This window comes from Acanthochromis polyacanthus, chromosome 5 (assembly GCF_021347895.1).
Source record: "Acanthochromis polyacanthus isolate Apoly-LR-REF ecotype Palm Island chromosome 5, KAUST_Apoly_ChrSc, whole genome shotgun sequence".
Taxonomy (NCBI): Eukaryota; Metazoa; Chordata; class Actinopteri; family Pomacentridae; genus Acanthochromis; species Acanthochromis polyacanthus.
Genome location: NC_067117.1, coordinates 37,548,285 through 37,561,723, shown reverse-complemented (window position 1 = coordinate 37,561,723; position 13,439 = coordinate 37,548,285). Strand labels below are relative to the sequence as shown.

At 41.6% G+C, this 13,439-nt stretch overlaps 1 protein-coding gene across 3 annotated transcripts in view; it reads right to left on the bottom strand.

Annotated features, from left to right (window-relative positions):
• dnase1l4.1 (deoxyribonuclease 1 like 4, tandem duplicate 1) overlaps positions 1-13,439 on the bottom strand; it is a 38,477-nt gene that overhangs the window by 3,001 nt on the left and 22,037 nt on the right. For all 3 annotated transcript variants that reach the window (XM_051948083.1, XM_051948082.1, XM_022219898.2), the window contains 2 exons: positions 4,905-5,062; positions 340-436 (listed from right to left, as the gene is read on the bottom strand). In XM_051948083.1, the coding sequence (XP_051804043.1) occupies positions 340-436; positions 4,905-5,062 (255 nt within the window). The remainder of the gene's footprint in view (positions 1-339; positions 437-4,904; positions 5,063-13,439) is intronic.

The following is a 13,439-nucleotide window of genomic DNA, read 5'->3' as shown; positions in this document are numbered from 1 at the left end:
ACGCTCAGGCAAACATCTCTGTACACTCACAGTTGTATTTAATGTTGCTGAGAAATCCAACCATTAAGTTCGTCTTTAATGAGACTGGCTTACAAAAAATATAGAACATCGATTTAATAATTTAATACATAAAACAACCGTCAGAGTTCCTGCTCATATATGTAAAGCTTATCTGAGGATGAAACCTGTGTGGAGTAGTGTGTGCACCAAAGAGTAGCTCCCATACAGAGAGAACCTGTTTGAATTAATGCCAGAGTAAGATCCGACTTTATTGCTAAGCCTCTTGGAAAGTATGCAATAATTAATGTCAGGCTTTGTGGAAAGCATAAAGGAACAGACCTGCTCCTCACTGAGTCCATAAGCCTCCTGGAAGTTGAAGGGTTTGGCAGAGCTTGGTACAATAGCCTGTAACATGTCGTCTCCGTAGATCACTATCCTGAACAAAGATATAAGACATGTATTTTTAGTCATATAGAGACCAGCTCATATTACCAGAGCTGGTCTCATCTGATGTTCACACAGTGTCACAGGTTGTATGCTACTTACTTCAACAACAACAAAAATAAGACATTAAAATAAAACAAATACATCGAAATGTTAGAAAACAGGAACAATAAAAGGGAACTACTGAAATGCATAAAGGCAAAAAATAAAATTTAGAAACATGGCATTAAAAAAGGATCGAGGAATTTTGCAACTTTATTTCAGGCAACACGAAGAAAAAGTTTTCCATTTTTAAAAATTAAAAACTAATTGATAAACCTCCATATGGCTGTCATTCTAACATTAAAGAAAGTTGGTAAATATATAGTCACATTAAAAAACAGTTATTCAATGTTGTCAAAATTTGTTATCAAGTTACCTCAAAACTATTTCTTCAGATTTCCTCCCATCAGTAAAATATTTCAGTGCTATTTAAAGATCAGTACGGAGCCCCTAAGGTGCCACGGACGAAAAAAATATATAAATCGTGCTCACAAGATACTATTCGTGCGCACGCGATATGAAAGCGTGCTCACGAGATACGTATTCGTGGGCACGCTTTAGCTTAAACATGGTCACGTTTAAGTTAAAACGTGAGCATGATATGTTAAAGCGTGTGCACGCTTTAAGATAAAACGTTAGCCGACGGGAGGAGGACTCAGATTTGGTAAATATCCCTGTGCGCACTGACCGTGCGGAGCCGTCTCTGCGACTGGCGTCTGTGCGGAGCTATTCATGGTCCTGAATGCTATACTGACCTTTTGACCAGAGCTGTCCATACTCCCCTTATTTATTCAGGCAAGCAAATTAAAGTAAGAATCATTTTACACAACAGAAAACAGAGCACAGAGCTTAAAATAATGTTTTAAAACAAAATAGGTATACTTTATGTTGCGGGTCTTATCGGCGGCCGTCTTCGGTCCGGTGGAGGGGGACGAGTGTGGCGGCTGATGGTATTTGGATCCCTGGCGGCAACGGAGTTGGATTGGGGCGGAGATCCAGGAGGATTGGTGCCGGCAGGACGGAGCGGGCAGACGTAGATGATCCAGGCAGGGAGGAACGAAGAACCAGCTGAACGGAGATGGAGGCTTTCCAGGGGGGCACTAGGAGTACCGGAATTAGGAGGGGATTCAGGGGGTTTCACGGCGTCTGGAGGATTCGGTGCGGGAGAGAGAGAGAGAGAGAGAGAGAGAGAGAGAGAGAGAGAGAGAGAGAGAGAGAGAGAGAGAGAGAGAGAGAGAGAGAGAGAGAGAGAGAGAGAGAGAGAGAGAGAGAGAGAGAGAGAGAGAGAGAGAGAGAGAGAGAGAGAGAGAGAGAGAGAGAGAGAGAGAGAGAGAGAGAGAGATCTGTACTCGAACCCGCCACTGCAGGCGGGGGGCCCGATGGTGCGTCCGTGGGCTCTACAGAAGGAGCAGCTAAAACATCCGGATCATCTACTTCAGCCTCTGTGACCTGCTCCGCCACGCTTGGATCGGCGGAGGCCGCTGCAGGAGCAGCAGCCTGTGCGTAATTACGCACGGGCGCATTGCCATCCACTCACTCTGGACATGCTCTGATTAAATGTCCCTCTGCACCGCACCCAAAACACTTCATAGTCTCTGATGTAGCGAAAACCATGTAGTTGAAGCCATCTATTTTGAAACTAAATGAAACATTATGATCAGATTCATTGTCCCGTAGTACCATCAGCGTTTGTCTGCGATGACAGATGACGTGCTTGAGGAGCAGGGATTTACAGCCCAGCGACAGCATCTTTATTGGAGACACAACTTGACCAAAACGGGACAGTTCTTTCACTAAAATGTCATTTCTAATGAACGGTGGAGCATTGGAGATGATGATTCGCTTAGCAGGACTCACCAACGGAAGCACAGGTGTGTATGTGCCCTGGATATCAGCGCCTTTTTCCACCGCTTCCGCAACTTTCTCTGTGCTGGACAAGAAAATCACAATCGCTCCATTCATCCGGGAGGCTGATTTGACATTGGTATATCCAATCTCCTTTCTCACTGCGAGGGCGGCTTCCTCCACTGAACAGTTACCGCTAGGAACTAGCTTGACAGCGTGCCGGCGTGTCAGCTGTTCAAAGTCACTCACACCGGCCGGCACGGGCATGATGCTCACCCGGCGGCCAGCGCACACCTACACAGGTAAGGTCCACTAGGCACAACGGGTGAGAAAAGTCAGTATATCCCAAAAAAATATTTATTTTTCTCCTCACGAAACCACACTCTCTCAAAAGACACCCGACCGGAACCGAGAGAGAGAGAGAGAGAGAGAGAGAGAGAGAAGTGGGGAAAAGATGGGGAAAATGTATTTGGATGCCAGATAGGAAACGGGGAGAAGAGAGGGTTCTGACAGAAACTGTCACGCCCCTCTGGCTGCAGCGAGCCGGCTCATCAGTGTGATGGTGAACGGCTGTGCGGAGAAGCGCAGCTGGGTAAAATTAACAATCAGCGCCCCCATAAAGCCTGGCGCTCTCCACCACTTCAACGCTGCATCATTGACTGAAGGAACCTCTCCACTGCTCATCTACGTCTGCCCGCTCCGTCCTGCCGGCACCAATCCTCCTGGATCTCCGCCCCAATCCAACTCCGTTGCCGCCAGGGATCCAAATACCATCAGCCGCCACACTCGTCCCCCTCCACCGGACCGAACTCATCTCCAGGTTCACTCCCCTCTCACCTCAGACCCGCAACATAAACTATACCTATTTTGTTTTAAAACATTATTTTAAGCTCTGTGCTCTGTTTTCTGTTGTGCAAAATTATTCTTACTTTAATTTGCTTGTCTGAATAAATAAGGGGAGTATGGACAGCTCTGGTCAAAAGGTCAGTATAGCATTCAGGACCATGAACAGCTCCGCACAGACGCCAGCCGCAGAGACGGCTCCCGCACGGTCAGTGCGCACAGGGATATTTACCAAATCTGAGTCCTCCTCCCGCCGGCTGACGTTTTATCTTAAAGCGTGCACACACTTTATCATATCGTGCTCACGTTTTAACTTAAACGTGACCACGTTTAAGCTAAAGCGTGCCCACGAATACGTATCTCGTGAGCACGCTTTCATATCGCGTGCGCACGAATAGTATCTTGTGAGCACGATTTATATTTTTTTTTTCGTCGGTGGCACCTTAGGGGCTCCGTAGATCAGTAAGATTAGCATAATTGAAATTAAGACCAAATTTCTTTAGGAAGGAAATTATGTTGAGGGGCACTTTGTACCCCAGTTTACTCTGTAACAATATTTCACAAGTGTCACCAATGCTGGAAGTAAATAGGGGCTCCACATGATAGAGATACACTTCTTTACTTGGCCTATTTATCTTTTTACAACTTATACAAACTAGATTTTTTTTTTTACATTACTGTGGACATTTGCTCTAATAAAATATTTTACCATGCTGAATGTATCTTCTGCTCCATCTTTCAACCACTTGCTCATAATTTGTCTCTCTACATACTCTTTAGGAGACATGGTGCATTTATTTTATACATCAAATACATTTATTTTCGCCTCAGTTTCTCTTGTTGTTTCCTCTCTGTGCTCTGTGTAGACACAATCTCTGAACTTTTGTCTTGTAATCACAAGACAAAACCTATTTATGGCTCAGTCAGTTATGGCCTCTAAGGGCAGGGTTTTTTTTTTTTTTTTTTACGCATTTATCAGTTATTTTTTCATGATTGAAATGTAATTTGTGAATGAAACATAGAGTAAAATTCAGGATTCCAGACCGTTATTTATCACAAATGCGATTATACATAGTATAATGCACAATGAAATGGTGAAATGTAATTTACACCTATATATATGTACACACACACACACACACACACGTGTGTGTGTATATATACATCTATATTTAGATGTACAGTGGGTACGGAAAGTATTCAGACCCCTTGAAATTTTTCACTCTCCGTGTCATTGCAGCCATTTGCCAAAATCAAAAAAGTTAATTTTATTTCTCATTAATGTACACTCAGCACCCCATCTTGACAGAAAAAAACAGAAATGTAGAAATTTTTGCAAATTTATTAAAAAAGAAAAACTGAAATATCACATGGTCATAAGTATTCAGACTCTGTGCTCAGTATTGTGGGAGGAAGCCGGAGTACCCGGAGAAAACCCATGCATGCACAGGGAAAACATGCAAACTCCATGCAGAAAGATCCCAGGCCCACCCCGGGATTGGAACTGGGGATCTTCTTGCTGGAAGGCAAAAGTGCTAACCACTACTCCACTGTGCAGCCCAATGTTAAAAATAATCAATAAGTTTATTTTGTTCACCACTTAATGAACCTTTTTCTTAACAATATATGTAGTTTTTTAAACCTTGCATTGAAACATTTAAGCTGATAGAGGCAAGTTGAATTACTTATGTTTCTTCTAATTGCTGTCTACTCCCATCAGTGTGCTCTACCTGTCGTATGTGTGGTCATTTCCAGTGCTGGCTGTGGTGTCGACATCATCTCCAATCAGCCAGTGGAAGTTCTTGTCACTACGGATACGGATGTTCTTCATATCGCTCTTGGTAACGTAGGAACCGTCTGCATTGAAGTCTCCCAGGATCATGATGTTCTGCAGCACAGAGGCGGTAGATCAGTACCACTCAGAGGCAATCCAGTCAGACAGACAGGTTTCCTTTCTTCATAATGTAGGAATGATCTATATATGAAATCTTTGAAGAAGAAAAACAGTTCAGTAATATTAAAGATTTTTAAGCCAGTTGCCATTATTTTCATGGCCCTGCTGTCAGATTAGTGGTTCTGTAGGCAGACACTGTGTGTTTCTGCTTTAAATGATACGTTTGGTACGTTTGCTTATTTCCATTTACATTTTTCAGCATTTATCCATCACCTACAACTACTGTAACTGGTTTTCTTTTACTTTTAAATATCCATTTTTTAATTATACTAATTAATACAACAATTTTCTTCACTACATTAGTTTTGTCACAGTATTTATCCACAGCAACAACTCTTTTTATTGTTTATTTGTTACTTTTAAATAGCTATTTCAGGCATTTATCAGTTACGCAGTAAACCTCAATTAATCTATTCATTATTTTTTTTTAGCTTTTCCAGTATTTATCCAACGGTTAATCCTTTATTTGCATGTATCCACTCATTAGCTACACTGATTATTCCACTAATTTATTCACTGCTTTTAGCAGCTTTTTGAATGTTTTTCCAGTGCTTTTCTTTAATACTACCCATTCTGACTATTTAATCTTCCCTCCGCGGTATTAATTTAAAATGTAAGTACATTATTTTCAGCTGTCTTCAAACACTTCTCAGTCCCTCCAGGATTTCGCGTGTTTTTCGAGATTATTGTGGCCTAAAATGCCTGAATTCGTGGCAGCTTTTCTAAAAAATTGCGATGTAAGTTGCGATGTTTTAGGCTTATTTTGTCACGTCCCCTCCTACTCCTGTGATCTGGCTCGTCAGTCTAATGAAGAGCGGCTGTGCTTCTAGCACAGCCGGAGCGAATGAACAATCAGCACTGCATAAAGCCCAGCTCTCTCCACTCCTCAGTGCTGGATCATTACACTTGCACTCTGGACTCTACAAGCCACATGCTGTCACATACACTCTGCTGTCTGGACTCTGTTTCATGCTTCATGCCCTGCCTCATGCCACCTGCTTCTCACATACACTCTGCTGTCTGGACTCTGTTTCATGCTTCACGCCCTGCCTCATGCCACCTGCTTCTCACCATATGCCACTACCTGGACTCCACTTCACTCAGTTTGATTACCCTGCCGGCTCCGCTTTCCCACCTCCGTCTGCTCTTGGACAATCTGCTCCTCGGCCATCGCTATGCCCCCCCCATCTCCGGTTCCCTCTGCTCCGCTCCCCCTGACCTTGTCTCCCGTTCTCCGGACCTTTCAGTGAGTTCCCTCCTTGGTTAGTTTAGTTTTATGTTTAGTTTTTACCTCGGCCTTCGGGTCCGCCCTTAGTTCAGTTCAGTTCATTTCTCCATTCTGTTATTTCCCCTTGCTTCCCTGATTAAGAGTTTTTTTTTTGTTATAAATGTATGTATATCTATTTATTAAATCATCATTAATTCACCCGCCTGTCTGTGCCTGCTGCTTGGGTTCGCTCATCGGTTCATGACATATTTGTTGCAATGAAATTGTGGGAGACAGTGACAGCTGTTAAAAAGCTGCATTTTTACTAGCTTGCAGAACACGTATCAACACTGTAATTGACAATATTTATTCCGAAATTAATTATTTAATGTTCCAACACATTTACACAAAAGCTGGCAGTGATGGCCGTGCCCACAGCCACACAAAGGTAATTCATTTCTCTGTTTGAGTTACCTGGCTGCTGCATTGCTTTTCGTGCTTGGACAAACAAAAGATGGGGCTAGGGTGGAGCAGGGCTTTATACTGAAGACTCTCTCATGGACCAAACCAAGAGCTATTACAGCATGGGGGGGGGGGGGGGGGGGAATCAGGGTTTCATTTCATAGATACATAGAAGAGTCGATAAGACACGCCCCTCAGAGTGGCATGCCTACAGAGACACTAAGCTAGAGGGGGCAAAGTTTCAGTGTTTTCCATTGATGTCAATGGCACGAAAACTAAAACAAGAAGAATTCCGGCTCGCTGTGCTGCATACAGTTGCACACTACGTCGGACGATCAAGACAAGGAAACTTGGAATAACTTTCCACAGGTAAGAATAGTTCTTGTTTTTTCACTATTAAATTTTGTTGAGAGTCTATGAGAGCTAACTAGTTAGCCACTAGCAAAACACTAACAGGAGCTTACAGCTGGACAACCGAATACCAGACGATTAATAGTAGCTGTAGTATAGTTGTACAAGCTGTAGTAGTAATACTAAAAGTACACACAGTAGTATAAGTAGCTGTTGGAGTCATAGACGTAGTATTAGCATGCGTACTTGTATTAGAAGTTGTAGTAGCAGTGACAATATCAGTAGCAGTAGTTGGTGTATTACCACTACTACTACAAGTAGTCGCATTGCTATTAGGACCAACAATACTACCAATAGTAGTAATAAAACCTAACTCCTATATATCCAGATTAGCATCTATGTTATTCCTCCAAACCCATTTTATGATTGGGATTATAGGCAATTCTTTAGGACTGCTCTCAAATAATTGAAATATTACTAAACAAGGTTATACTTATCAAATGAAATAGCTTTGGGCTCCAGTATATTGGCTAATGCAGTTCTTTGTACTTATTTTTTTTGCATGATTTCTTTTTGATTATGTTGTTGTGTACATACTTATTTACTTCTACTTTTTTTTTTCTTTACTCCATGTAGGTTTCCCAAAGACTATGGGTTGAGGAAGAAGTGGGAAACAGCTCTGAGGAGAGAGGGGTTTGCTGCAACTTTATAACAGCCTAGAGAGAGAGATATAAATAAATATTTAATATTAATAATAATTCTGTTGTTTATTGTAAATGCAAATAAACTCTATCCTGTTCTAGTCTAGTTCCTTGTTATATGTATATAACAGCCTAGACAGATATCTATATATATAAATAAATAATAAACAATAATAAATTAATATTAAAAAGAGATAACAGATTACATTTGCAATTAAATCTTTTGATCTCAAAACATTTTCTACATATCTAAGTATTTACATTTATATATGTAATGGCTGAACTGAAAAGATTCCCTGGCTTCTGGACCTAAATAAGATAACTAAAATTGCAGGCTACATTTGGAGGAAGCCTTTTTCTGTGTTTTTTTTTTCAGATCAAATATTCTCTGTCAATAGCACATGTTTTGACGTTGACAATAAAGTAGACCACACGAAAATCGGTTGAGAAATGAGCAAATTATGATTTATTTTCAATGTACATGCATTGCTTTGAATGGGAACTTTGCCCCCTCCAAGATGGCCACCACATAGGCTGCTACAGCGCGCTGGCATATCTATGTTTCATTTAGTTAGTTTTATTTGTTATGTATATAGTTTACCCCGATGTGTTCAGTGTGGTCTGATCCATCACTATATATGTTGCCCCAGTGTCTCATTCTGGCAGGTCTGTTAAATAACAGTTGGTGTCTAGGTTCTGTCAGTCTTACTTTCAATAGTTATTTTGGTGACTTCTTTTAAGGTCCCCAAAGCTTTGATTTAATTAGCTTTAGTCATTTGTTTTGTAAAAGTTGCTTTTGAAAAATAAATTCTTTTTTTTTTAAACTTTAAACGTGTTATTTTGTGCTTGACTGCTTGGCCCACGACACTGGCACACCATGGTGGGAAATTAGCAGCAGCCAGATACTGGTTTAACATGAAATGGTTGGTAGATTTGTGGCACAAAATGATAATTTACTAGTGAATGAATCATATTTGGACATAGGCCTATCTGTCAGTGGCTCCAAAAGTTAATTCACTTCCTGGCACACACGTGTTCACCCACACACTCTCACGGCTTGTCACGTCAAACAAGAACAGCTCTGGGAGCTGTTCTTGGTACTCCACCAAGACTGTTCATTCTCTGACCTTGGGCTGAACACAGGCATGCGTTATAAATGTGTACATACCGAATAGTGTTACTTAAATATGTAGTGGGCGACGAGAATTAATGGGACTCAGAAACACCCCCACAATTTAATCAACTGTTCCTTATATCCTTTCCATTCGTCCACAGTGGTGGATGTAGTAGGATGATGTGATCGTCAGCAGGCCGCTGAGGTAGCGTTCACTTGTTGCCGTGGTTACCGTGCTGCTATCAGATGCCGTGCCGCTACCTCAATGGGAAATCCTTAACAAATCCATGCATCCAAACTTTAAGCCTCATCACTGCCGAAGTCTAATCACTTGGTTCTTGTCATTTCTGACCTTCCCTGAAAATTTCATTCAAATCCCTTAGTCCGTTTTTGAGTAGTGTTGCTAACAGAGGAATGATTCACATATGCCGATCGTCACATAACTCCGCCATGTTCTTTGGTGGAATAAATAAGCTAATTTACCTTCATTCTTTCAGTGCTCTAACGGATTTGGTTGGAACAGTTTCCATCATGGTGATTTGTCTGGTCTGTTGTCCGCTCATTTCAGCCGTTAAAATATGTTTGGTGGTAAAAAAAAAAAAAAAAAATTTAAAAAGTGTTTATCAACCGATGATTTTAAAAAAAATTTTTATTGGTAAATAAAAATTACTGCAGTCACACAGCTACATGTGCGATATCACATATGTCTGCATCTTCAAACCATAAACAAGGAAGGGAATTTGGTGATGTATGTGTATTACGTTTGCGCAAGAACTGCTATTATTGATGGAACTCATGGGAGGCGGGCCAAAATTGCGGGCAAGTTGCAGTGATTGGAGAAAATTGCAAGGCCGCGCAAAATTCACAGAGATTGGTTGATTTGGTTGAATTTGTGCGATTACAACATCGCAAATTCCTTGAGGGACTGACTTATCTGTTACATTCAACTTGACTCGTTTGTTGATATCCAAAAACTTACACACGTGGACAAAATTGTTGGTACCCCTCAGTTAAAGAAGGAAAAACCCACAATTCTCACTGAAATCACTTGAAACTCACAAAAGTAACAATAAATAAAAATTTATTGAAAATTAAATAATCAAAAACAGCCATTACTTTTGAATTGTTGATTAACATAATTATTTAAAAAAACAAACTAATGAAACAGGCCTGGACAAAAATGATGGTACCTCTATAAAAGATTGAAAACTATTTGACCAGAGTGACATGATTAACTCAGGTGTGTCATTTAATTGACATCACAGGTGTTTCCAAACTCATAATCAGTCAGTCTGCCTATTTAAAGGGAGACAAGTAGTCACCCTGCTGTTTGGTGAAAAGGTGTGTACCACACTGAACATGGACAACAGAAAGCGAAGGAGAGAATTGTCCCAGGACAGCCGAAAAAAAATTATAGACAAACATCTTAAAGGTAAAGGCTATAAGACCATCTCTAAACAGCTTGAAGTTCCTGTGACAACAGTGGCTCATATTATTCAGAAGTTCAAGACCCACGGGACAGTAGCCAACCTCCCTGGACGTGGCCGCAAGAGGAAAATTGATGACAAATTGAAGAGACGGATCGTTGGAATTGTATCCAAAGAGCCCAGAGCAACCTCCAAAGAAATTAAAGGTGAACTCCAAGGCCAAGGTACATCAGTGTCAGATCGCACCATTCGTCGTTGTTTGAGCCAAAGTGGACTTCATGGGAGACGACCAAGGAGGACACCACAGCTGAAAAAAACTCATAAAAAAGCCAGACTGGAATTTGCAAAAATGCATGTTGACAAGCCACAAAGCTTCTGGGAGAATGTCCTTTGGACAGATGAGACCAAACTGGAGCTTTTTGGTAAGGCACATCAACTCTATGTTCATAGACTCAAAAACCAAGCATACGAAGAAAAGAACACTGTCCCTACGGTGAAACATGGAGGAGGCTCAGTAATGTTTTGGGGCTGCTTTGCTGCATCTGGCACAGGGTGTCTTGAAAGTGTGCAAGGTACGATGAAATCTGAAGACTATCAAGGCATTCTGGAGAGAAATGTGCTGCCTAGTGTCAGAAAGCTTGGTCTCAGTCGCAGGTCATGGGTCTTCCAACAGGACAACGATCCAAAACACACAGCCAAAAACACCCAAGAATGGCTGAGAGAAAAGCGTTGGACTATTCTAAAGTGGCCTTCTATGAGCCCAGATCTGAATCCCATTGAACATATGTGGAAGGAGCTGAAACATGCCATTTGGAGAAGACACCCATCAAACCTGAGACAACTGGAGCTGTTTGCTCATGAGGACTGGGCCAAAATACCTGTTGACAGCTGCAGAACGCTCATTGACAAATACAGAAATCGTTTAATTGCAGTGATTGCCTCAAAAGGTTGTGTAACAAAATATTAAGTTATGGGTACCATCATTTTTGTCCAGCCCTATTTCATTAGTTTGTTTTTTTAAATAATTATGTTAATCAACAATTCAAAAGTGATGGCTGATTTTGATTATTTAATTTTCAATAAATTTTTATTTATTGTTACTTTTGTGAGTTTCAAGTGATTTCAGTGAGAATTGTGGGTTTTTCCTTCTTTAACTGAGGGGTACCAACAATTTTGTCCACGTGTGTAAGTCATGTGTTTCTCTGCTCTCTTGCTGTCTCATTTTATGCATTCCTAAGAGCATACATAATCTTCATTACGCAGCTGGCTCGAATGTTTTTCTTCTTCATCAAACATTGATATTTTTTTTCCTTAGTTCACCTACAGTGGGTACGGAAAGTATTCAGACCCCTTGAAATTTTTCACTCTCTGTGTCATTGCAGCCATTTGCCAAAATCAAAAAAGTTCATTTTATTTCTCATTAATATACACTCAGCACTCCATCTTGACAGAAAAAAAAAGAAATGTAGAATTTTTTGCAAATATATTAATAAAGAAAATCTGAAATATCACATGGTCATAAGTATTCAGACCCTTTGCAGCAACATTCATATTTAACTCACATGCTGTCCATTTCTTCTGATCCTCCTCGAGATGGTTCTGCTTCTTTATTGGAGTCCAGCTGTGTTTAATTAACCTGATTGGACTTGATTAGGAAATACACACACCTGTCTATATAAGACCTTACAGCTCACAGTGCATGTCAGAGCAAATGAGAATCATGAGGTCGAAGGAACTGCCCAAGGAAATGTAGCCACAAGGGGACACAAGCCAGTGTCTTATTGTGCCGGTCCCAAGCCCGGATAAATACAGAGGGTTGTGTCAGGAAGGGCATCCGACGTAAAACTTTGGCCAAATCAAACATGCAAATGAAATGTATGACTTCCATACCGGATCGGTCGAGGGTTAACAACGACCGCCATCGGTACTGTCAACCTACAGGGTGCCGGTGGAAAATGGATGACTGTTGGTCGAAGAAGGAGGAGAGGAAGGTGTGTTTGTAGGAAGAGAGAGAAGAGGAACACCAAGAGTGTAGGACTGAGAGTTGGGACTTTGAATGTTGGAACTATGACAGGAAAAGTGGAGAGCTGGTTGACATGATGCAGAGGAGGAAGGTGGACATACTGTGTGTCCAGGAGACCAGGTGGAAAGGTAGTAAAGCTAGATGTTTAGGAGCAGGGTTCAGGTTGTTCTATCATGGTGTAGATAGGAAGAGAAATGGAGTAGGAGTTATCTTGAAGGAGGAATTTGTTAGGAATGTCCTGGAGGTAAAAAGAGTGTCAGATCGAGTGATGAGCCTGAAGCTAGAAATCGAAGGTGTGATGTTCAATGTTATTAGTGGGTATGCTCCACAGGTAGGATGTGAGCTGGAGGAGAAGGAGAAATTCTGGTTGGACCTTGAAGTGATGCAGAGCATCCCTAGAAGTGAGAGAGCTGTCATTGGTGCAGACTTCAATGGACATGTTGGTGCAGGAAACAGAGATGAGGAGGAGGTCATGGGCAGGTTTGGTATCTAGGAACGCAGAAGGACAGATGGTGGTTGACTTTGCAAAAAGAATGGAAATGGCTGTAGTGAATACTTTCTTCCAGAAGAGGCAGGAACATAGGATGACCTATAAGAGTGGAGGTAGGAGCACACAGGTAGACTACAGCTTGTGTAGACGGTGTAATCTGAAGGAGATCAGTGACTGCAAAGTAGTGGCAGGTGAGAGTGTAGCCAGACAGCATAGGATGGTGGTGTGTAGGATGACCCTGGTGGTGAAGAAGATGAAGAGCGCAAAGGCAGAGCAGAGGACCAAATGGTGGAAGCTGAAAAAGGAAGAGTGTTGTATGACTTTCAGGAAAGAGTTGAGACAGGCTTTGGATGGTCAGGAGATGCTTCCAGATGACTGGACAACTACAGCAAATGTGATCAGGGAGACAGGTGGGAGAGTACTTGGTGTGTCATCTGGAATGAAAGGAGATAAGGAGACTTGGTGGTGGAATGAGGAGGTGCAGGAGTGGATCGAGAGAAAGAGGTAAGCTCAGAAGAAGTGGGACACTGAGAGGA